This window comes from Epinephelus fuscoguttatus, linkage group LG22 (assembly GCF_011397635.1).
Source record: "Epinephelus fuscoguttatus linkage group LG22, E.fuscoguttatus.final_Chr_v1".
Classification (NCBI taxonomy): Eukaryota; Metazoa; Chordata; class Actinopteri; order Perciformes; family Serranidae; genus Epinephelus; species Epinephelus fuscoguttatus.
In genome coordinates this window covers 27,691,317-27,717,467 of record NC_064773.1, presented here as the reverse complement: position 1 = coordinate 27,717,467, position 26,151 = coordinate 27,691,317, and the positions used below count along the sequence as shown (strand labels likewise).

General features: G+C 41.3%; 1 protein-coding gene across 3 annotated transcripts in view; it reads left to right on the top strand.

Annotated features, from left to right (window-relative positions):
* Positions 1-26,151, top strand: part of LOC125882860 (anoctamin-4-like) — an 81,989-nt gene that overhangs the window by 12,393 nt on the left and 43,445 nt on the right. For 2 of the 3 annotated variants that reach the window (XM_049566784.1, XM_049566783.1), the window contains one exon: positions 14,165-14,389. In XM_049566784.1, coding sequence (XP_049422741.1) covers positions 14,165-14,389 — 225 coding nt within the window. Of the gene's footprint in view, positions 1-14,164; positions 14,390-17,843; positions 18,279-26,151 lie in introns of those variants that run through there. The other variant, XM_049566785.1, reaches the window with a different exon arrangement.

The following is a 26,151-nucleotide window of genomic DNA, read 5'->3' as shown; positions in this document are numbered from 1 at the left end:
TCTCACGGGAATTTGCAAAAAAAAAAAAATTCTGAATAGTAGTAATAATAATAATAATAATAATAATAATAATGATAATAATAATGATGATAATGATAATAAAATATCACAAAAACAGTAGGGTCTCAGGCCTACGGGCTTGAACCCCTAAAATACTAAACTATGTACAAACTGGGATTGCACGAGGACCACAAGCAGAAAACACTGTATGCTGGGAAAACGCTGGAAACGGGGAACAGAAATAGACAACCTGACACTGGAACAGTGAAAACATAGACTACATAAGAAGAAAGAGGGTGTAAACGATCAACATTTGACAGCCAGGCTAAAGGACAAGTTGAACTAATCGGGGTGGTATAGACAATCACAAAGGCAGGAAGTAACACAGGACATGACCCGCCTTTCAAAATAAAACAGGAAACAAACTATAAGGATAGTAAGTTCACTGTGTCCTTTTGTCCAGGAGGCGTCTTGCAGAAGATCTCTGGTCATCCCAAACACATTTTCTACTGACAATTGGAGTAGTCTAAAGCCCTGTTTTTTTAGCATTTTTAAAAAAAAATATTGGCCACTGATGGCATCTTATTAGCTAATAGATTGATGGCAGTCAATACAGTGAATGTCAGCTGATATCAGTGTTTGGCGGATAAATCCTTGCATCATTTATATATATATATATATTCATGAAAGACATCTTGACATGTCAGCAGGAAAAGCAGAGGTATAAATAAAGAAATGAATTCCATGTCGCTGCTTCAGTTTCAGGGTCCTGGTGCTGTTAATGCTGGCTCACTGTCACACTGTGATGACTTAATGGGATGCTTAAACAGAACAGAGCATCATTACTGTTATTAGTAACACCTGCGCTTTTCCTGCTATGTCAAGTCAAAGTGTCTGCAGTGACATTAAAACTTGAAGTACCAAATAACTATGCAAATTAAAGCTGTGCGATGAAAACAGCAATGCCTGGTGTGAGTGGGTCAGTGATGACTTACAGTAAGATTTTAGAGAGCGTACTGCAGTACAGTATGGTGCTGTCAGTTCTAAGCTCACTGACAACACGCCGAGGGGATTTAAATGTTGAATTTTGCTAAGCGGTAAGAAAATTAAAGATTTCCCCTGACATGTTACTTTGTCTGAATGTCAGGAGCTGGCGACAGGAAATAGCGCGTTGTTGACATAGCTGTCTGAAATAATTTCCCTGTCTGTCACAAAACTGCAACCTCTGGCTTTTTTGAACATTCAGACCTTGCCTTTTGACATTTTTTCGATGAATATTACAGCCTGGTTAGTGAGAGAGGCTGTATGCTGGAGGCTGTGACAGCTGAGACTGTGGGTTCAGCTGAGGCTGTGCTGCTGCTGCTGCTGCATGCAGGTGTTCCTCTCTTCTCTCTGTGATAAATAAAAAATTAAAAAAAACTAATGAAGTGCTGAGGGAGAGCTTTGGACCGTTGAGACTCACCCTCTTGGTTTTACAAAGGGAAAGATCTATAGTCTTGTCCTGCACTCTGACATCAAAAAGTTAGTGTGCCGCCCGTGATTTAAAAGCCCTGGCCTTTGTTTGGGAGGAAAATACTAGTCAGCATCACTGTAGGTTCTTAAAAGTTCTAATCGATTATAATCTTCCATCAGTTCCACCCTGCTTTGTTGTTGTTGGAATTTACTGCGGTTGTGCAGCTGATAGACAGAGCTAATCTTCACCCTGAGGCAGGGATTCAGTCAAGGATGACATGAAAAACAATCAAGCGCACCATGCTGAAACTTCTACAGCACTGACTGATAACAGCTACACACATCCATAGAACTGAGAGTGAACTCAATTTAGGAGACATTTCCAGGAGCTATGAACATGCTCACATTTTCTCTTGCATCCCTGGAAATGATTGAATTCATGTTTGGGGCAGTAGCTGTACTGGAGGAGTGTGTTTTTTGGCGTTCTGCTGACTCTGCGTTTTGGTTATCAGGTCTATTCTGTGAGTTTCAGAAGGATATCAGGGAACTTCAGGTTGCAGAAATAGAATTTTATTGACATTTATCTAGTTTATTGTCAGATAAAGTGTCTGGCTTTCTTTCTTTTAAAAACTTATTTGTATTGGCGTTAAAAAGTGAGTCCATGTTGCAGGGGATTGACATTGCTCATGCTTTTTCAGATCGAGGCTAAAGAGGTCAGTGCTTGTCGGACTGTCACACAGCGTCTGAAACTGTCTCACCCTGCAATTCTGCAACGTTGAAATTAAGGGGACTGTGTCTGATAATTCTTGAAACATTTTTTAACAGACAATCTAACAATCGTGTCCACATAATGAGGCAATCATTTTTGTTGTTGTTGTTGTTATTCTTCACACAAATAGTTATTTCACTTTCATGATTCATCACATCTTGCCTTCACGGCGGAAAAATGAAACTAATGCTTAAATGCCAAAAAACTGCAGTTCCTCTAATGGCCACTTGAGGCTGGCTCCAAAAGCGAGTTAATCCCCACAGACCCCCATGTTAAAATGCCCAACTTTACAGCAGAAATAAACATGTTTTGGTCTTTCTAGTGTCACCTGTTGAAATTTTATTAAGGCTTAAAGTTTCGTATAATTAAGGGTAGGCTGATTTAAGTGACAAGCTGTCTGCAGATAGTGTCCTCGGCTTCTCGTCTATGCCTTTTTTCTGGTCAAGAATTATGGAGGCTGTGTTGGCATTTATAGATTAAAGTTTTGACTGTATTTTGGGTATAGGAGGCTTGTCTCACTACACAGCATGGAGACCCATTCATAGAAAAAGCGAGTTTAAATCAAACAGAAGAGCGAATTGACTTTTTTTTTCCTTCAACAAAAAAATACACATCATTGGATATAGGCAAGAAGAGGAACTGGTTAGGTTTAGGGAAAAAAGAACAGAGTTTGACTTTGGAATCTTATGTGACGAGAACACTGCTCTCTCTGGTGAGTCGGTGTTTGTTGGACCTATCCACCACCCCTCCCGCCCTTTTTCACTGCTTTAACTTTCATCCTCGTCCTGCTGTGTTTCCTCTGTGACACCACCGGGTGCTGTTTAACTATAATGGCAACCGGCCGCATATCATGCTGACATCAAAAGAAGCCTTATTTCGTTGGTTTCTGACGTCGCAAGTCACTGTTCAAGCGCTGGATTTCAACGACTGTGGAGTGAGACCAGGCTCTAAAAAGATGGATAACACTGTAGCTGCCTTTTGAAACCAAAATAATACAGTATGCACCTTTTAAAAATCAAATGAAAGATTATATATAAAACAACTAAAACATGTAAGCATAGTTCATATTGAAAACATAAAAACGGTAGGGAACAGTAGGAAGAGGGACAGCCTCTCCCACGTTGTGAAACGTTATACTGTTTTTGTGCAACTTAGTATATAAGCTAGTTACATTTTATTTACCTTGATTTGGACATACAGGGTCCGGTGATTATCTTGGAGATGGTGGAACATAATCGAAGTGTCTGACCACTTTGCAGTCACTTTTTGATGTCATGCTTTGCAAATTGAATATCCAACTTCTACTTCCTGGTCATTTTGTAGATATCCAAATTAGTGATGGGAAGATTCCTTTCACAGCTTCTGTTCCTTAGACTTGATACATGTAAATGTATTGAACCTTTGGAGTTTTGCCACATTTTGCCACCAAGGGTGTCAGTTTCTGTTACACTCCGTTAGTACATGCACGTTTGACAGCTAGTGCTGCCTGCCCCAAGAAACTTCTCTTCAGTGCTGTCTAGTCATGTATAAGTTAACATCAATAAAGCTTCATTTAAATGCATTTCAGCATCCTTCACAGGCCATGTAAGCTTCTTTGAGGGCAAGTTGCACTGCAGATGTCGCAGTAACCTCCACAGCCTTGTGCTGCATTCATATGATGTCAGAAAAATCTGAAAAATTAGTCCCGATCATATTTCATCATTTATTTGTTCCCTTTGCTCTTCGTTATCAACATGTTTAAATGCTCTGAGCAATAAAATACAACATATTGTCCTAATAGCGTCCATGCTGTTTCTACATTACAACTTAAACCTCATTAACTCACTAAACTCAGAAGAATGATCATCAGAGGAGCACATGAATGCACCATTGGCCTTGGGGCATCGATTTAAACGGCCCATGTTAATTTACAATCACGCCACTGTGCAGATTTTTGAAGAAAGAGAAGACGACACTTCTGTCACCTCACAAACAAGTACAACAACCAGTTTAACTCTGTCAACCATTAAGGCAGCTCAGGAACACCATCCTCCTCCTTCTAGCCTCCTGGCTTCTCTAACTACAGCCGAGGATTGTATCACTGTCTGCAGCTCACATTAAAAAATGAAAAAATGCTGTGAATTACACTCTCGTTTCGTTTGTGTCTTCCTCTGACTCCAGTTGTTCTTTTCCCTGAGACAACATGACATTTAGCAGGCTGTTAAAGTGGCAAGCTGACTGCTGTAATGCTATTTGTGGAATATAACTTTTTTCTGTCGGGTATTCAAAGTACCAGGGGTGACTATTGATATAAAATAATGTTTTATGGTGTACAGTAAAACATCTAACTTCTGTCAAGTTATCTATATGGTATATAATGTATTGTCTAAATAAGGAGCCCATGCTTGTATGTATGTATGTATGTAGGCCATTTAGCCCAAGAGATGTTACAGAAATACGTTCTGACCGCATCGATTTGTCATCCTGGGCAAGCAGAATACGAAAACTGTTCCAAGTGGAGTCCAACTCAATTGCATCTCATTCACTCACAGGCAGTGTGAGCGGTACCCTAGAGTAACTGCGACTGGGAGGAGGGATTCATGAGCACTCAGATGTTACATATCAACCACAACCTCAATACAACCGGTACACATCGGACACTTAAAAGAGTCGTTAAAAAAGATTTGTTCTTTCATTTGTGACCATCACTAATCCAAAATGTTCCCATGCTACCAGTTTAAGGCACCTTTTTTGGCAGGTATAAGACTGGAATGTTAGTTGCCTCTGACAGTTTTACAGCTCTTCTTGATATTGCATCACTGTGACATTACGTGTTCGCAGTACTGGCTAAATTGGTTAATCGTGACATCCCTCCCTGTGACCACAAATTACTTTAAAGCAGATGAAATTTCTCATGAACCCCCTGATAATATTTATCCAAATCTAGAGCACATTTTGCATCTGATAATCATGGTTATAAAAGAAGCAAAAATGAAAACCATGTTGAGAGCGGTTATTCCGTAAATTAGCCATCTTTGAATTATTTATAGTCACCAGAAGTATGAAAACTATGAGTTTGACATACTGTACATGTGTAGATGTCCTTTTTATTTTTGACATTTCCAATATAAATGATCAGGAATCGCTTAGTGGTGTACACATAAATGTAATGAGCTTTCCCCCTTCTTCTCGTTTACACAGTGTGTTTTCTCATTAAAGAAGATCTGTAACAATCGGGGTAGGGTAACAACATATATTGTTAATTGGTGTCAATTTGTCAGCCGTCCAACGCTGTTGCTTTGCCATTTACAAGAAGAAAGTGCAGAAGAGATATTCTTTTTATCTTCTGGCTATTTTATTCAGCTGCACCTTCAGCACATTCACTGTTAAAACACACTCAGAAACAGTGGACACATTAAACACTCTGACACCAGCCCTGTTTCCACCTGAAGGACTTCCATTGCAAGCCTCTCAGAGATCATTGCAGAGCTGAAACTTGTTAATGCACAGTGCAGCGCGTGACCCAGATACCTGCACCTGCATTTGTTGTCTTACATCTCAGGGTGTCAGGAAGTGGAAGTGCTACATATCTGGGTCTCTCTCTCTCCTCAGAGAGCCACGCGGGCACTTTTTTCTGATGACTGCGACATAGATATTGCTTAGAACACACTATGTCCGAAAAGGCTGCGCGCACCGTGAGTTTTGGAGGTCGTTCGGATACATGCCAGGTGTAGATTACCACCTCAGCCCCTCCCGCCATTTCAGGTGACTTTCATGGGATGTTGAGGACTGTTGGCTCAATGCAGTTCTTTATGGCTTTTTTGAATTGTGTTACACTATAGGAACCTGGAGCAAGTTTCAGCACAACCCTTCAGTTTTATGGAGCCAAAATCACTCAGTCGACGACTGAGGACATTTCTACAAATCTAAAATCCACCAGCCTCAATGTTCACCAAGAAGCAATTTCTATTATAATTTTAATACTTTATGAACTGCAAGAGCATCACTTTTTCTGACTGAGGGAATCCATCACCAGGGTTTCTTGTGTTTAAAGGACCTTTTCTCAGTCAGATTCCTGCTGTGAGTAATGAGCTCTGACAGTAACACATTCTCTGCCACAGTTAAGACAGTTTGGATTATTTTACATGAGAGATTTCTGCATTTCAGTTGGGGTTGAAATCAAGTGGCAATCTCTGGCGCTGAAAAAATGAAGTGCCAAAAAACGCAGTTCCTTAAATGTCACTTGAAGCTAGCTCAAGTAGTAAGTGAGTAAATCCCCGTAGACACCCATGTTAAAATGCCCAACTTGAGGGCGAACTATTATATAAATCACCGACTTACATTTTTTAAGGCTTAAAATTACGCAGATTTAAGGATGGGGCCGCTTGAGTGACAGGCTGTCTGCGAGGTGTTGCTATGGTCTAAAAAATCAAGATGGCGACAGCTGAAATGCCGAACTTGAGTCCTCAAACCAACAGGTGATGTCCCTGTAGCAACGTCCATTATACAGTCTGTGGTTGAAATAGGCAAGGCTCAATTTGGAAACTGTGATGTCACAAGTGGCCATGCACCAATCAAGATTTAGCAAAATTTGAAAAGAAAAAAGTTTGGTTATGTCGCCAGGCCACTGTTAACTAAATCTAATCAAACCACAACACAGTCAAGAAGAAGCACATTAGCTCCATCACAGTGTTTTTCATTGTAATACTTTTTTTAGGTTGGCTTTACAGTCTTATGTCTTATTTTAGGTTTTAGTTAAATTCAGTAATGAATAAACCCAGAATGCAGCACACAGACTAAGAAAGCAGATTTATTTCAAACTGGGATTTTTAGGCAGGTAGGCAGGTAGGCAGGGCGGGGGGTGAGTGTTAGTTGGGCTGATCCAGTGGCTGAGGAGTGGGAATGGGGAGCTGAGTTTAAGCATGAGCAGGCAGGCAGCAAATCCAGAGTGACAGGCTGGCAGGCTTAGATGAATCTGAGCACAAGGAGACAAAAGGTAAACTCAGGAGCAAACACAGCAATCTAGGCAAAAAAACAACTTTGGCCTGAGAATGTTGCTACCACTGTTGTAGACGAACCGATCAGGGGCCTGTATCACGAAGCGAGATCAACCTTTCCTGGGTTAGCCAGACCTATCCTGGGTTGACTAACCCTAACGATGACAATCAGGATAATCGGTATCACGATGCTGGATATCAACTCGGTAACTCAACCCAGGGTTGCTTTATCAAGAGCCGTGAACGCGCACGCAGCGGACCAATCACAATCATGAGAGAAGCACAGCGTCACTGAGCGTCACTTAGCGTCACAGAGCGCTGTATGTGAGGGGAAAAAAAGTATTTCTCGTGAGGATCAGAGATTAATTCTACTAAAATATGAGGAGGAGAAAAGCAACATTACAGAAAAGGACAACACCGTGGCAGCTGCAGGAGGAGAAAACATGCATGGCAACACATAACGGGATGAATAATGTTTAGTTTTAGTTTAGATTAGTTTATTTGCGCATAATGTTAAAAACAGACAGTATAACATTTACAAGATTAAAAAAAGAAAAGTGCCACTTAAAGCTTATCAAAGAAATTCCCCTGTCAAAACATCAATGAAATCACATAATAAAGAAGAGAGAAAAAAAAACGGGTCAGGAAAGAAGAAACAGAGGAGGAGAGAGGGAAAAATCAAGACAAAACAAGGTCGCAAATAAAATGATGTGTAGGTTAAATTACTCATCACTGGTTCAAGTAGCTACAGTACCTGTACCTGTACATCTGACACTGATCACACCCTTGAATCCCATGAAATCAATGCTGCGCAGATGAATTGCGTGTATTACAATTATCGTCTAACATCATTGCGTCTGATAAATTGGTCTTCTTTGTCATAACGTTATATATGCTACAATAAAGCTTAAAGCTGACGCCACAATTAAATCATATCAACACCAAGTTGATAGTCTGAATAAAATCATTCTGATATTGAGCTGTGTTAGAAATTAACAGCTGCGCAAAAATATACCTAGTCTCCCTCTTTAAAAAACAAAAAGGAAAATCCCTCAAACACTATGAAGTGTAGACAGAAGTGTATTTTCCACATTTCCAAAGCTGTCAGTTAGGCCCATTATCTTTAACAGGGATCAATTCCTCCAACAAAAAAAATGTTGGCACTAATTAATGGTGCTATTAAGTGTCCGCAAATGATCAGTTTCTTTCTTATGAAGGGGTGGGATGAAAGTTTGACTTCTTTCCACTCCTTTTTGAACAATCTTTTCATTGTCTGTTGTTGTTGCATTCTTTTCTTTTTTTAATGTTCAAAATAAACTTTCAGATCAAAATCAATCAGATTAATTAAACTTCCCGTCATGACTGGGCTGCATTTCTGTCAGCGGAGTCATTTTTTTCCAAACAGCTGATTGGCCAGTGGGTGGTGCTTTTTATAGGATCAGATTCAACCCTGAACTTACCCTGCTCCGGAGCAGGATAGCTGTTCAGAGTAAGTTACCATGGTGATCTACCCCGATAAGAACTGAACCGGCTTCGTGAGACCGAAAACCCAGGGTTAACCCTGAAGTTACCTCGCTAAGACATTAATCCTGCTTCATGATACAGGCCCCTGGTGATGTCTGGGTGGAGAGTCTGGGTTGATTACTTACATGATAAAGATAAGGGGTGCCAGCTGCCAAGTTGAGGAGCAGGGGTAGCCACACACACACACACACACACACACACACACACACACATACACAAACATAGAGACACACAGGGAGGCAAGAGGGCAGGGACTCACAGAAACACAAGGAACTATGAACAGACTGGGGACATAATGTCCATGTCCACTTGGAAGTAAGTTTAAAGTAGGAGGGTGGGACTTTAACATATAAATGAATAGCCGTAACATTCAAGCCCTTGCCAAATGAGTTCACACAATGCTGATTAAGCCTATCGCCATCAGGGAAAGCTCTGTATTTGGCAATATACCAGAGTTTTGTATCGGGTATTCGTGCATTTTGCATCAACTAAAGCAAAAGGAGCAAAAGCAGGAGAGATAAATGGATATTTTTAATGTTTGATTTGTTTTGTTTTTGTTGTCTTTTTCTGTTTGGCACTCCTTTAGCTTGTTATGTCTCCATGCCGGGGATAGCCGTGGCCGGAGGTATTATGTTTTCAGGTCGTCTGTCCTCCCGTCTCGTGAAAGCAATATCTCAAAAATGCTTTGAGGGAATTCCTCAAATTTAAGTGAGTGTTTAAGTGTCCAGTTGGATATACGGTAACAATGAACTGATGATGACCTTACATGCATCTCATTCTCGTGAATGTGATATCTCAAGAACGTTTAAAGGGATTTTTTTTTTCTTCAAATTTGGCACAAACATCCACTTGGACTCAGTAATGAACTGATTTGAATGTGGCAGTTGATGGTCAAACGTCAAGCTAACTATCTTAAGTATTCATATGCTTATTTTGACAAAATTTCTGACAAATGTCAAATAGGATAAAATGATGACAGTGTTGACATTTTAAATCCAAAAGGTCAAAGGTCAGCTTCACTCACAGTTCACTCTTCTGGCCATTAGTCAATGTCATATCTCAGGAACAGAGGGGGAGACACTTGGTTGAATACTGAGGTGGAGGCACTGATCTTAGGTGTCCACCTTAAAACAGTGCTGATTGTACTGCTGGGGGATGGGGGTGGGGGGCAGTTGAAGCATCCATGTTTTCATAGACATGGGTGTTAACTTAAAGAGCAACTTGAATTCTACTTTTCTCAATACTTCATCTGTATGTGTGTCATTCTGATATTTTCTTGTGTATGTTGACACTTTGAAAGAAAGATTTTAAAAATAAAGAAAGTGGGGAGAGACCATAGTGACGATGGGAGTACGATGAAAGCTACTGCAGCAAATCCTAAAAAGCATCCAAAGCATCAGTCTCTGGAGTGCATGTGTAGCTAAAAAAGACACTCGGCATTCAGAAGGAGGATTGAAGTAAAAAAAGACTCGTAGAGAGCGCTCCTGGGTGCGGGGGAGATGTGGCAAGCTCACCTGCAGACATTTGTTTGAAGCACACATCAACAGTGTTTATGTAGTTACGCTTGCTGCCAGAGGGGGGAGACAAAAGTTCCTCTTTCCTGCTCCAAGGAGTATCTATTATGCTCATTTTCAGGCTCAAACTTACATATAAGGTTTCTACTAGAATATGTGTACATGCTTAAATGGTTACTCCTGTCAGAGATTCCCTTTTTAGCGCCTGTCTCTTTAAGCCCCCCATTCAGAGCATTTCCAGGTCCTCTGTACCTCGACTTTCTACACCATCATCGCAGTCAAGGAATGACTGCAACGGAAAACAGTGACACTTTCTACTGTGAAAAATGACCAATAAAAGCTTCTAATCACAAGCGAACATGTTACAACAGGAATTGAATTTGAAACTGGGGAGAAATTAACAGCATATATGAAAAATATGAAAAAACATAATAGGTCCCCTTTAAGCAACCAAAATGTACCACTGTTGAATCAGCCAATCAGCCAATCAGCTTGTTTGACACTCAGGTACACACTCACTTCTTGTTACTGAAATTTGAGAGGTGTGTGCTGAGTCTCTCGCAAAGACATTTATGTATATCTCCACAGAGGCATAATTTCATGTAACACATAAGCCTATCTTGTCAAAAAAGAGACATTCAGGTATTTGTCCATCACTGAAAAAAAGAAAATCTCTGCTTGTGGCCATCATTTTCATGCACAGATGTAGGAGTAGTGCCTGCATCTTTTACTGTACTCATTTTTCCTCAAACTTTTACACACCCCAAAACATCCTCTTTTCTATAATGTTCAAGCAGCAGTCAGATTTTTCTTGCCAGAAGGTGTTGTACTAGAAAAATTCCTCTGAGGGACAATAAAGACCTTCTCTGTGTTCCAATTGTTGCAAGTGCTGACTTAAGCACAAACATTATTTTTCGGGGACGCCCAGCCTAACGCGGTTGAGCTCCATCGTGTGAAAACCCCTTTATTCTGGAAGAGAATCTGAGGCTATAGAATAGCTGAGATGAGACGAAGAGCTTAGATTTACCTCCGAATTTATCCTCCAGCTGAATGTGCTGTGTGAGGAGCCAGCTGGGACTGCCAGGCCTTCCACTACTCTGCTATTGATCGGGCTGTGTTTGTTCATTGCTGATGCTCCTTTGAAATCTGCTGGGCTTTGTGTTTCACAGGAAGCCAGGGGGTGGGGGGGTGAGTGTGTTCCTAGTCCTACCTGCCCCTGGTGTGTTACATAACGGCAGTGTGCAGGGAATCAGCAGAGTAAGAAAATCACAGCACACTGTTCTGCTTGTTGGATAATGAATATCTCATGAAGGATAATGTCAGCGAAATAAACCACAAAAATTATTTTGAACTTTTTAAACAAAATTCTAAAGTTTACTTACCAAATAAGTCTAAGATTAAGTTTTAAACTTAAATCACATAAGGAAAGCCCTGAGTATAAAATGCCATTTAATATGTCATTAATATGTCTAATTAATAAATATGCCTATGAAAAAAAATCCTAAAATAATACAATAAATATAAAAATAAATGTTTTTTTCAGGGGACTTTTATTTCACAATTCCACATTTATTTATTACAGGGGATTTTTATTTCTTGTGCTGCATTAATTTCCCAGCTTTTTCGATTTCCATCTGTTACATTCAAATGGGACATGGTTTAGCTCACAGATTCAGACCAGAGCAACAGCACTACAACAGCACAGAATCACAGTCATATTTATTTATTTATTTATTTAATATTGACTTAAATGGCTTTCCATACTTGTTCATATTTAAAGATATTCTAAAGTGTATCAACTTGTTTTCACTCTGCCAAAAAACTGGACTTTCCCTTCACTTTAAGTGAAAATGAAATGTACTGTAGCTACATTAGCAACAAAGTAAACAAAAGCAAAAACAACATTACGTCTTACAGTATGGATGTGGGTGAAAAGTTCATTCTTCAGTCAGGAACACTTTAGTCAAAGAAAACTTAATTTCCATTTGCAGTATTATATTTGATGGTATGGTTCTGTTTTGGGGCCTGTCTGCCTTTCCTAGGCCTACACAGAAATCCTAAGGTGGAGAGAGCACACCTCTCCGCCCTTCCATGCGCAAAGGAGGGAAGCCTGGGGCAGAGAGAGCAAACCTCCCAGTCCTTCCATGCGCATACACAGAAAGCCTAAGGCTAAATAGGGTGCCCTGAATGAGTTTTGCCAATTGGTTGCGTTTAAGGAATCATATGATCTATCAGCTGACTCCCTTTCATCAGTCAGCTGCTCCATCAGTTGATTGGGCTGCTTGAGATCAGCTGATGTAGCTGGGATGTGAGCTGAGCTTGACATCGTGTCCTGCCTGAACTAACGCTATGCTCATTTTGTGCAGTGTGTCTACAAGTGTGGACTATGTGCAGCTGACTTCCTTGATATGGAATTAAGTGTCCGAGCCATGCTCAGTCATTCCAAGGCTGCAGTGATAGAGCAGAGACACAGAAATACAAAAAACCTGCTGACCAATCAGAGCAGGCTGTGAGGAGCTAAAAGGGACAGGTACTAAAGTCAAGCATCTCTGACAGAGGGTGAATACAGGAGTTTCAGCATTGACAGTATAAGGAAAATAAAATGTTTTTGAACAATAGAGAATGTAAACTTGTTGTAATAGAAATCTTAAATACGAGTATGAACTGGAAAGTGAGCATAATAGGTCCTCTTTGGATTGGATCCCTCAAGATGGATAGTAAAAGAATTCACTCATGAGGCATTTTCAAGTATTTAAAATGTGTGTGACATAACAGAACCTTCAGAGAACCGCTACTAACTTATAATCAAATCACACAGACCTGTGATAAACAAATAAAACTGAACTGTTAAAAAAAACAGGGTTTCAAACTCCTGAAATCTACTGTTGCATCAAAGACACAGCTACAGTATCAAATCAATTAAAGCAAACACCATTTTGAGGAAGAGTGAAAGAAACGAGTTTGAGGAGAATTTACAGTTCCACTTTACCCTGATGTGTTTGGAAGAAAAAGAAAAAAGAAAATTTATGGCCTTGTTTGGCCCAGCAGTCAACCTGCCAGAGACACTGAGCTCAGCCCGGAGCTGAGCCGAGCTGGGTCACCAGTCTCAGAGGTCTCATGAAACTGAGAGAGAAGCCTTCTGAGGACAAAATCGAAGGCCGGAGGTGAGCCGAGCTGGTTCAGCAGGTCTGAGAGTCCTCATGAAGCGGAGAAGAAAAGCTGCTCTTTGCTCTTCTTCTGTCAGAGTGATGCTGAGGAACTTCACCTAATAACAGCTCCCAGTCATATCTGAGCACAACCAGTGTCCTTTAAACCAGTGCCTTGTGTTTCTGTATAAGCAGCTTGTCATAGACTGGTAACAGAAACAGTTTTTGTACTGTGATCTGAGGCAGTGAAAGTCTGAAAGAAAAACGTGACAGCAAAACTAGAGTTTTGTTTAAGAAGATGCTTTTTCTGTTCCAGTATGTATATGTTGTCATGCTAAATGCGATAAGTGTTAGTTTGTAGAGTTGTAACATGAGAGACAGGACAGTTGCTGAGTTGTTGAGCACCCAGCTATTCACATTTGCTCTCAGCTGCAACACTCAGCTGACTCAGGAGACAGTTGGGTGTTGTAATGATGGTGTCATTGTGCACCACTAGAGGGCAACATTGCTGAGGACATTACTGTGATACTTTGGACTGTTATGGCTCCACCAGCATTACAAAGAGCCAGTTACGTGGTCAGAGGCCACAGAGATGCAAATATCTCCATGATCATGTGTGATAGAGAAGAAGTACATTCACTTTAATCTTTCGTTGTGACACTTAAAAAAGTCTTACAGTTAAAGTGTAAATTGTGCATAATAAAGACAGAACAAACAAATCCAAGTAAGTTTGAAGTAAATTTCTCTTCATCTCTGTCTCTTCTGATCGTTGTCCTTCGGCAGGGTTTGACCTCGGTGGTCAAGTGGCCATCGGCTTTTCCCACTGGAAGAGTCCTTTCCCAGCGAGTGGCCAGAATCTCCCCAGCCCAGACTGCGTTCACTCTGAGGCCTCTGCTGTCCCACCCATCAGCGAGTACCTGGAGCCAGTGTCTTGCCCGGCGTCGCTGTCAATCACCCCGCTGCCCACCTATAGTGCCAGTCAGGAGACACTCTGTGACAGCAGCACCAGTATGTACAGTGCGGTACAGTACATTCTTGAAACTATCTTAGTTTACTGCAGCAGCAGATTGACATTTAAATTTGTAAAATACTTTATAGATCAGCTCTGACTGGTTGAAGTGGTAATGTTGTCTATATATGTACATGGATGTTTAAAGGTATACTATGCAGGGTTGTTGGATACTGTTTGAAAGCACACTTTCCACCCACCCATCCATCTTCTAACCGCTTATCCTCTTGAGGGTCGCGGGGGGGGCTGGAGCCTATCCCAGCTGACATTGGGCGAGAGGCAGGGTACACTCTGGACAGGTTGCCCAGACTATCGCAAGACATTCACACCTATTGTCAATTTAGAGTCACCAATTAACCTATCCCCAACCTGCATGTTTTTGGACTGTGGGAGGAAGCAGGAGCGCCCGGAGAAAACCCACACTGACACGGGGAGAACATGCAAACTCTGCACAGAGGGGCTCCCGCCCTAGGAACCCTCTTGCTGTGAGGTGAAAGTGCTAACCACCACACCACCGTGTTGCCCCACACACTTGCCAGCGAAAGTGAAAAGTAAAAGGCAGTCCCAGATTCACTCTCATTTGGCAATTCATGGATGCCTGCAGCTTGTGACCTTGCACCTGGTTGCTACCTTTTTGTAAATCCCCTCTCTGCAGGTAAATACACCGCCGCACACTTCTAGTGGGTCATGAGTGATGACTGAGAGGGACTATACATTGTTTGAAGGAAAAATCCTCCATAGTACATTCTTAAACAGCCTTGGGGTTGCACTAAGCAATGGAAATATATTATGGCAGACAGGACTATAAAATTTCAATTAAAAGCAGAGTCCCTTTTTTACTAACGTTTACTAGCTACACATTTTTACACATGAACTCATGTCACTTGTCTAAATTAGACACTTATTGCCACTGATGCTGTGAAGTGGTTTATTTTTATAGAAGTTAACTGGATATAAAATCCCTTGAAGCCCAGCAGGCTATCCGCTTGAGCTAATGTTGGTGAGCTGCTAAGATCACACATACAGATATAAATGATTTAACTTCTGTCAATATGGACATGCTACACATCATTAGCTCAGTTAGATTCTCCACACTTCAATCATTTAGATCACTTTATGGAAGCCATGAGCATCAAAGTATAATCTATTCATACTAGGCATAAACAACAAGCAAGAGGGGAAAAAAAGTGTCAAGTCCTTATCTTTGATTCAGTCATAAAGTCTGAGTATGTGTCCTTCTTATTCCTTTCCTTTTGCTGCCATAAACTTTTTTTTTGACTTTCTTTCTTTCTAAGGCACTCTTTAAAAAATGCTGGGTTGAATTTAACCAGATGGTTTGTTTCTGCAGCCCAGTGCTGGGTCAAATATGGACTTATGTATATTCATGGCACTGATTTGAAAAGTCTATACTAATCAGTAGGGGTGAGAATCAGCAGAGGACCCACAATACAATATTATCACCATACTTAGGTCAGGATGTGATATTACAGCAATATGGTGATATGCTGAGAATTGCGATGCAATTACTACCTTTTTTTCCACATTATTGCCCCAAAGGAAAACTTTGTCAACATCGTTTTACTTCATAAGATAAAGCTTTCAGTCTTTTCATCTGACTTTAATCATTTTTATTGCAGCAAACTGTGATGCAGCGCAGACAGACTGACCAACACTGTCATAAATCCTGTCAGAAATGCTGCATACACCTGACAGACTAAATTGTTGGCAGATTTAACACCCTCTGTGAGGCCAGATTAAGCGTGTGAGCAAAATACTAAACATGCAGGTATCCTGCTAACTGAATGGCAACACCCATGTGCGAAGCGTTCGTCTGTTCGTCCCCCGTTCTTGTGCTGCATTTTGCAGGAGGTCTGCAGTGTTTGCTTCGGTGTGACTTCCCTGTACTGCTCTAGTTTAGAGAATGTGAGACAGCAGTCGCCAGTCCTCTGTGAGATAATGTGCCGTTATAGTCACATATGAATCCACTGACCCTGAAGTCCAGGCGTCACAAGTTAATGCCACCCTTCCAGCTGCAGTCAGATTCCTTAACTTTATGTTTCACTTCTCTGTAGAGCATGGGTACGGCTGTGTCGGTGAAAAATCGTTGGGCTCTGGAGCCACATGTGGCTCCCAGTGGCCTTTTTGTGACTCTTTCATTCTCAATTGCAAAAAAGTGTAGCCTATACCCAGAATAAAAAATGTTTTTTTTTACTTTTCATCAATTAAATGTGCATCAAATGGGCTGTTGCCTATATAAATGTTGTTGAATCTCAATAGCAGTGGCTTTTCTTGGATCTCCCCAGCTAAGCTAGCTATGGATCCCAGATCAAAAAAGTCTTGGAGAACAACAGATAATTTAACAGTGTGTGGACATATTGCTTGCTTTTACTGCCATCCCTGCAAAGTTAAAGCACCAAATAATCATAAATAGCCCCCTGCAGAGTAGCCACCTTGTGGTAAAACATAATAATAAATGCTCATGTAGATCTATCTTGGATGGGCTAATTCAGACTTACTGTTACCTTCATTACAAGGCTCAAATATATTATTTGGCTCTGCCTTAACCTAAAGAAGTAAAGCTAAAAACTAACTTTTTTACCTATGTTTAAATTTATTTTGAAATGAGACTGTATGCATTTAATGATCAGAAACTGTACATTTCCTGTGAAAATGGAAGATAATTTAAAAAACATTTAAGGAACGAAAATTGACACACCATTCCTGTGGGTCCAAAATTGATGTAGGGGGGTACCTAGCGCATCATATTTTGACGTTTAGGGCCACTTAAGTAGCAAGTAATTTCAGGTTGTTTTTTTTTAAAAAAAGAAAGATGTCATGTTAATTGTCATGTTTTGCCATACTTACTTAATATGAGGTGTGAGCTATCTGTGTTAGACAAGTCAAGTTGATATCTTTTTTAAAATTACAGCGTCGTTAGTGCAAAGTTCCCACTTTCTGTTGTGCCTTTCTTGAGCTGCAGTGGAGGGATTGATCGCTACTGAACCCTCATATAAGCTTTGGCTGAGTTAATAAATGCATTTTCACACAGGTGGATTTTTTCCTCATCAGTTACATTAGAGTTAATTTAGCAAGAGATCTCTCCAGGGTCAGCACAGACAGGAGGACTAATCAATATTTATACTTACATATTGTTTTTAAATAAGACTTGAAAGAAGTGAACCTATCCTTTAATACCTACTGATTAACAAGTGTGTGTGAGCTGCGGTGTGTGTGCCCTTGAGCCTCCATCAAAAGGTACACACTGACACTGTCTTGAGTGCCAACTGTCATTGTTTTGGGCTACAGCAACATTGACACAGCCGGTCCTGTTTTCTGATTGGCCGCTGTCAGAGCAGCTTAACCTCTGATTGGCTGCCAGGGAAGACTGATTAAGAATGCCGATGAACGGCACGCACCTCCTCTCTCCCTCTCTCCCTCTCTCTGTCTCTCACTGTAAACATCCTGCTCATGCTTGTGATTATTTTCCTCCAGAGAAGATCTTTGACAGCTTATGTGAGCTTTTGGGTCGTAGCTTCTACATGATGACAGATCCGCCTGTGTGGGACTCTGTGTGTGTGTCTGTGGTGATGCTGGATCGAGGGATGCGGTGATGAGGAGTAAGGAGTAAAAAGTGGGGATGCTGGTTTCCCTCGTGGGACGTCGTGCTTGTTTGTTTTCCTCAGCGAGGTCATTTGCACGCTGGAGCTGGGGGGGGAGGAGGGGTGAACGCTCTGTGCGTGTATGTGTGTGTGTGTGCATGTGTGTGTGGGGAAAAATCCTCTGGCTGTTTTGGCGTCTGCTGCGGCTCTGCTGGAAAGCCCCCCTCCTCCTTCCCTCTCTTCCCCTCTGAGGGGTGAAGCTGTCTTTCTCCTTCTCCACCTTCACATGGTGAGTGTTGTCAAGTTGTCTTGGAGCAAAGGCGGCTTGTTCACCACAGTGGATGTTTTTTTGCTGCAGTGCTCTCTCTCTCATGTGTTGCTGTGTCCTACTCACACTCCTCTTTGCGCTGCTTCATCTCTTTCCCTGTGACCATGCAAGCATTTGACCTTCACACACACACACACACACACACACACACACACACACTCATTTGTTCTCCGAGCTGTCCCCACTTCCCTTGATTGTTAATGTAATTTTTTTTCATCCACTCTACCTCTCTGTCCTCCATGCTGCATCAGTTGTAAGACACAGAAATGGGTCATGCCTCTGTGAGGAGTGTGTAAATGTGTGTGTGTGTGTGTGTGTGTGTGTGTGTGTGTGCTGCGGCCGTGCCATCCGGGCACCGGTAGCAGGTTGGCAGGCGCAAAATCTGTACTGCTTGCCGTCAGGGAGAACATGCACCTTCCCTTCTGCCCGGGGGCATGATGGGAGCATCCAGATGGAACGAACGATTTCTCCTCACAAGTGACTGACACCCGACCCCATCAGCAGCGCATCACACACCCCCACCACCTCCCGTCCTTCTTCCCTTTCCACCTGCAATCTTTTATTCTTTTCTCAGCGTGAGCTGTCATCTCCAGGCTGGGTTTTATTATGCAGGGAACCACACTGTGCTTTTTATGACTTACAAACTAGAACTGCAAAGATAATTAATGGGACTAAATTTAATAAATAGGCAAATCAAGTAGCAGTTTATATAACCCACTTTGATTTGACAATCATATACAGTATCTGCAATAGATTTTAGACATGATGTCTTGCTACTTACAGCAAGTGGTTTTTGTGGTACTGCAGGTTAATTGTGTGAGAAATTAATAGCCAAACCAAGTACAAAGGAACACTTCAGTGAAGCAAACTCAGTAAACCGACTGAAAAGGCTCAGACCTTTAGCCTACCACTATATATACAGGTGAGAGAGGTGTGTGGTAAATCATGAGTCGTACGTGTAGACAGTTCTGTTTGATGTGTTCTTTGTTGCATATCTTGAGAAGTGCGTACTTTCTTCCTTGGACCAAACTTTGGGATTTAAGAAGGTAAAGTTAATTTGGTTTCGGGTTAAGGAAAAGAAACATGGTGACATGGTTCCGAACACCAGTCTCCTGGAGGAAAGTCCTGTGTTTTCCTATCTTGCCTCCTTATGTGGAGTACTTCCTTGTTTAATCCCATCAGCACGTTGGTTAATGTGATTGCAGCCTTCCCAAATACATGGATTATACACAGATCACTGGCTCATGATGATGTGGTACATGTATGGATTTTGGTGCATTACTTTTCGTAAGTATACAATGAACAGTGCATGAGAACAGCCTGTTTTTTTGAGTGTCCCAGAGCAATAGGATGTGCTTTAGAGGACTGAATTGCAATGGCAAAGAGCTAAGCAAACCTGGAGCACTTTGTGTTCACAATACACAGGTTAAGCAAACCACAGCACAGGGTTGAAGTAATCCTTACTTAGACCACCTACTGAGGAGGTCTGAGTACGAGTTGTTTCAGAGGGGTCTTTTGGAGTGTTCGAAGATTGAAACCAGCCTTAGTATCCCGCTTGAAGGTCCTTGTGGGAAGCAGATTTTAAAATAACAAAACATTTTTTAAAGTACTATATGGTTCAAGATCCAAAAACAATGGATTCTACACCTCTATGGTGACATGCAGCAAATGGTTGCAAGCTGGAGTCAAACCTGTGACTGCTGCAGCGAGGCACTGCCATTGTACATGGGGCGCCGGCACTATCCACTGTGCTACCAACGCCCCAATTCTACACCTCTATGACATCTTTTGTCAGATCATCCCTGACAGAAAGCAGAGAATGCTTTCATCTCACGGCATTCATGTAGATTTGATCATTTGTGCAGTCTAGGTTTATCCCCTCTTATCTGGCCAGAATCAAATTGTAGACATTGCTGGTAGGTGCTCTGTGACCATTTGCCTACCAGAAACTCCTACAGTAAGCATGTCTTTCCACCTTGAATTTGTAATTGCTCCGCCTCTAAATTTTGCCCTCCGTTCTGTCTGAACACACTTCATACTTTAGAACTCTCCTTCCAGAGTCACAAAGACATTAAACAACTCTTTCCACAGGCTGAGTAGCTTCTCCAAACACAACTAAACCGATCCTGATTTGTAAAATTAGTGAAATCCCTCATTAAATCCAAATGGGCTGAGATATGTGATACATAATGTGCTAAATATAAAAGCAGCAATTTAGCTAAGGGAGTTTGAGCTTTATTGGAGAACAGTGCAGACAGGTAAAAGTGAAAAAGATCTCAAACTACATTTCCCATAATGATTAGGGGCTTTTTTTTAGAAATTGATAGCATGTCTAATATAATTTAATCACATTTAATCACATCCAAATCATTTCAATCCCCCAACTTATTTAGATTTCCCTTCCTCTTTCAACATCGTAGCAGAGATCTGTAATCACCTTTTTGTTGACTAAGAAGAGAGAAATACTAGCTTCAACCTGAAAATGAGACGAGCAGCGCAAGATATGAAATGCTGATTAAATATGTATCTGACACACTGAAATGAAAGGCGTAACCTACTTGCTACTGCACACATGAATTTTTATGAGCTGCTTGCTCCAAATACTGGAGGTCCTGATTCAGAACTGTTGGGTTGATGACTTTAAATTATTGATAATGATATACTGAACACGAAAGGAGAATCAGACTTGCGACAATAACATAATGGGATCAGCGAGACTATTTTACGAGAGAAGACTCACCACTGCGTCGATCTTTTTGAATAAAAAGTTAATATACAAAATAACAAAGCCAGGGACTATGAATCTGAACTAAACAAAATGATTTCAATCAGCAAATTGATTCTGTTCTACATCTAGCAAAAGTTTGTGTACAGCAAAACAGATCTATGTGGTGTCTGTATCTGACCATGTGCTTATTAGGTGGATAAATGAATGCTAATGCCAATGAGAGAGCATACTCTATACATAAAGGATGTCAGGAGGAGTCAGTCTTTATCTTGGCAAATGTTACTTTGACTTAAATGCTAAAGGAAATCATCTTGTGGGTAATAACCATGGACTGTATAATGGATGGACTTACCTGTTTACATTTTATTGAGTCTTTCAGTTCTGCATAATTAAGGCCACTTTGAGTGACAGGCTGTCTACCAAAAGTTTACTCTGCTTGTCACTGAGAACAACCCTTTGCTCCTCCACAGTACCAGCCTCTTGCCCAAATATGGTCACATCTTGCTCCAAAACACTAAGCTGGTGACGGACAAAATGTTAAACTCAAGTCTTCCAAACAGGAGTCCACAAACCAATATGTGACTTCACAGTATAGCTACGCCCATGATCTTTAGAGTCTTTGGTGGAGATGCATTGTCCATGTTTATATAGTCTGCAGTGATCGTAAGGGTTTGGTGATCTACTGCTAAATGGTCAGCAGCGTGTCAGAACTGGGGAAGTCCGTTAGCTAACATTGCAGTAGCTATAGTTAGCTATCTGTTAGCTGCCACTTGTAATTACACTTGGAAGGGCTGCTCATCTACAGCAATGGGGTTAGGTTGCTGGATGGGCTGCCAACTATTTTCTAATTCACAATGAAAATGAATTGATTCAACTGTTTTTTTTTCTTTTCTTTTTTTTTTTAGCAACCTTGAATAAAAGTAAGGTGCCATAGTGCATAAAAAGCAACAAAATATAACTTGTGTTTTTTTTAAGCCAGGGGAGGATCCGTGAATGCCCCCAACAGAGGTCCAGGTTAATGTCCTCAAATCTTAGAAATATCCCTCTCTACACCTGACCTGTGGTGGGCTGATGTGGCTAGATCTGCCTCTTGGCAAAGATGAGGGAGGACAGCAATATACTGATAAATACTATTAATGTTTGTTTACTAGCTGGCCCCTGGCCTTCTGTCATTCTGTTGAAGTGGCCCCCAGGCCAAGGAAGTTGAGTATACCCTGATCTACATCTTGTAAATTGTGTATATTTCCTGTATTGGCAACGACTGGCCATCCCTTTAATTTTACTGAGTGTTAGACGGGGAGGCAATGAGGAAGAATGTCAATGTCATATTCGAAGATAACAGCCCTGTGTGCTGCCGCAAACACTGGGACCATGTGTCCTCAGCGTGGCTCGGGTTACAGACGCACCATAGGGCCTTTAAAGTTTGATGGATACATTGTTTGACTGGCACTGTCTCAGTACAGCAGCATGATGTGGGCTAATATGTGGTGTGTTAGTCCTTTGAGAGACAATATTTATAGTAAGCAATTCTCTCTTCCTTTAATGAGACTGACGTTAAGTGCTGAGGAAACGGTGTCGGTGAGTGTCTTGAATAAGGGAGGTGAAGTTATTAAGCTGGTGCTGTCGACCCCCATGGTCATTACATACATGTGCAGTATGTGTAGGAAGTGCATTCTGAATAAGGTTGTTGTCTCAAGTCTTTTTATTACTAGGCTCTGTTTTCATTAACATACAGTACAGTGCATTGCACCATGAAGCTCTTTACAGCAAATGGATTTTTTTAATTGCACTGGATTCATTATCAGCTCCATCTCTGTATGAATTCTGTCTGACCGCTGCAGCCTCTGTTTGGATAGTTAAACTTCAGCGCAGTCAAATGTTTACTACCACTCTGAGTAAAGGAACAGGACACTGCACATTGATTTTTCACTGGTATTAAATTTATCGCGTTTCTGTTTAGCTGCACCCATAGGCTCCAATGTTCCGAAGCATCAACGGCTGATGAAGAGCCGAGACGCTTCCCCAACCTCTATCTCTGTCCCCGGTACTACAGCTCAGCGGAAATTTTAGCTGAGTCACCTATCATGTCACAAACGAAAATTCAGCACGCAGACCTCGAAGACAGCCACCCACCTCCGCTGAGGTCTTCCTGCTCTCCTGAGAACTGAAAGTAAGAGATACAGACATATTTAGATGGATGATTTAAGCTGTTTTGCTAAGCTTTGAATAATTTCTCCCCCTCAAAGGACACAGTCTGTTTGACAAATAGACCCAATTAACTTGTGTGTTCCTGCGGAGAGATTCTTTTCAAGGTCTTTCAAGGTTAATCCTTATTAAGGAGATAAAAGTTACTGAGCTGTCTTTTCTTTTTTTCTGGGTCTTCCCTCTGACTTTCACACATCTTTCTCACACTATCTGTCTTGGTCTCTCTGTTCCTGCTTTGTCTCTTTCATCCTACCTTTTCTAATTGTAACTCCACAATCCAGGTAAAAAGTATCTGAACCTGTTTTGGCTTTTATTGCTAAATTGGATTTTGACCCTAGCTAACAAACAGCCATACTTCTACTGTCAAGGTTCACTTGTTGCACAAAGCTTTCCAGTTCTGTCCTGTCTCCAACTGAATTAATTCAGGAACATCATGTGCTCTGGGTTTGCTGAGGCATTTCCCAACTGCACAAGCTAGCTCCAAGATGCTAACCTCCTGCGTTCTGAAGCCTTTTTAAGACTGTATATGGGCATTTTGCAAGTAGCAATAATCAATGAAGATTCACTTACTGTGAATATTTTGTTAAATTTAGCTTTATTCCTTTTTTGCTTTCCTTTGTCTTTTTAGAGAAACAGATTATACCATGGACCGCGGAACGCATCTGAACAAGTGGGGGCCATAATTTCAAGTCACGCGGAGGGGGTGGGGGGGCATATGTATTGAAACAGACAATATTACTGATGTATTAAATAATGTTGCGGAGCACTTTTTTTATTCCGACGCCACACAGTCACATCTACAGTACACGCATGAACAGGAATACATGCTTGCTCAGATTAACCCCTCTGATCCCACTCTAACATTCACACACAACAGGCCAAGCCTATTTACACAGAAAGGCACAGATGAAACTGTAGCAAACAACAAAGTACATCCAGTCCACAACCACAACCAAAACTCATCTTGCTGCCTTGAATCTAGATCAGCATCATATTCATTATCATCACAAGTCAACACTCATGTCAGACTGATGTGCAGAGCCGCACACACACACACACACACACACACACACACACACACACACACACACACACAACAAAACAAGCGCAGGTGCGCAGTTACTGAAAAGTAACCAGAACGCTGAATTTCTGACCATTACCGCCTGCAACCGCAATGTGTATGTCCACTCCCGCCCGCTCCCGCAAAACTCTGAGAATTTATGCCTGCACAATAATAGAGATACATTGATTTTGTGTCTTCTCCTGTCCCGCAGGAGAAAACACGTCATTTTATAGGCTATTAATAAAGAGATTCATGGGATTGTTTGTTTCATTTCCCTGGCCTACATGTCTTTTAACACACTGGTCAGGAATAGCGCTCCTATTTCGTTGTTTTCATTTAGTTTTTAATGAAATAAAGGCTGTTTCATATTCTATTCTCCTCCTCTGTATTTATCTATTTTTCTACCTTTATAAAATCACGCAGTGACTGAGGTTAAGGCAAGCCCGGCGCCAGGATGAAGTTACTGAGAGAGCGGTTAAAAATTACAAGGGGGCAAATCTTTATTATGCAACATAGGTTCACACAGTGAGTTATAAAGAGCGCGCAGACGTGCATAATAGTCGCGTAATGACAGCTCATCGACGGTGAAACACGATAAACTGCACGTCTTCTTTCATGTTTGTCTCATGACAGATGGAGCTGACAGACAGACAGACAGACAGACAGGTGGAGCAAGCGGCAAATTGGTATGAAAGCTGGTTTAGGGCATATTCGTCCATTTATGAATAAATATGGAGTGGAAACGCTCATGCATGTGCACCAAGTTCCTGTGTTGACATCCTGTCGCTAGGCTACATCTTCTTCTTCTTCTTCTGCTGTTTAATGGGGACCCGCGGGACCCGGCAGGACCCAATCCCAATGCAGCCCTCTATGTCAGAGTACAAAAGTTACCCGGACCATGGCCCCCCTGGCTCCCCCGGTTCCGTGGTCTATGGATTATACAGTGATAGACCCAGAGAGCATTTTAGCATCTTTCAGCGCAGTGTTTTGTTTTAAGGATTCTATTGTTTTACTGTTTTGGTTGACTCTCACTGCACTCCTCGTAGCCATTTCCAAAGCTAAGCTAAAGAAAGTTTTGTTAAACTCTCTACCTGACCAGCGAGAAACAGTAACGTTAGCAACTAGCTTGTGAAGATAATGAAACATTTAGCAGCTAAAGAGCCAGGGGCTATATTCACAAACATTCTTAGAAAACTCCTAACCTAGCCTAATAAGTTTTAGTAAGGAATCTTACGTGAGATTTAGGAAAGTTCTCAGAGCGACTCCTACTAAGGAAGGGACAGAAGCTTTTATCTTTGTGAGGAGGTGTGGTTGACCCCGTTGCTAGATATGATGCATTCGTTTAACAGATGTGATTGGTTGTCAGAGCTATGCACTTTTGTGAGCTTGCAAGGTGTGGACGCCCAGTGGAAATTAAATGAACTGCTGACTGTGAAAGTGTTGACATTGTTTGTGTGATCACTCTGCTGATGGAAGGTTGAGACAGACCCAAGTCATCACTGCTTCAGTGTTGCTTTTTCCAGTTTTTCAAATATCTTAGTGTTGTGATTTTATTTCTGGCGTTACAGTGTTATTGCGTTGGGTGTGAAATGTGTGCATATCCCTAATGAGATTGATCACACATATTATCCCTGCATGATCTAATCTGTAGCATTTCATTTACTCACTGTCATCCAGCGTTTGGAGAATATTTCTCTGACCTCTTTGTGTTTACACCTTTTTCTCCTTAGCTTAAGAAACTCTTAAGCCTCTTAGAAGTCCTCCTCCCTGCTCCTAACAGTTTTTCACCTTAGGAGCTCTTTTAAACTCAAAATGCTTTGTGAATAACTTTAAGGAGA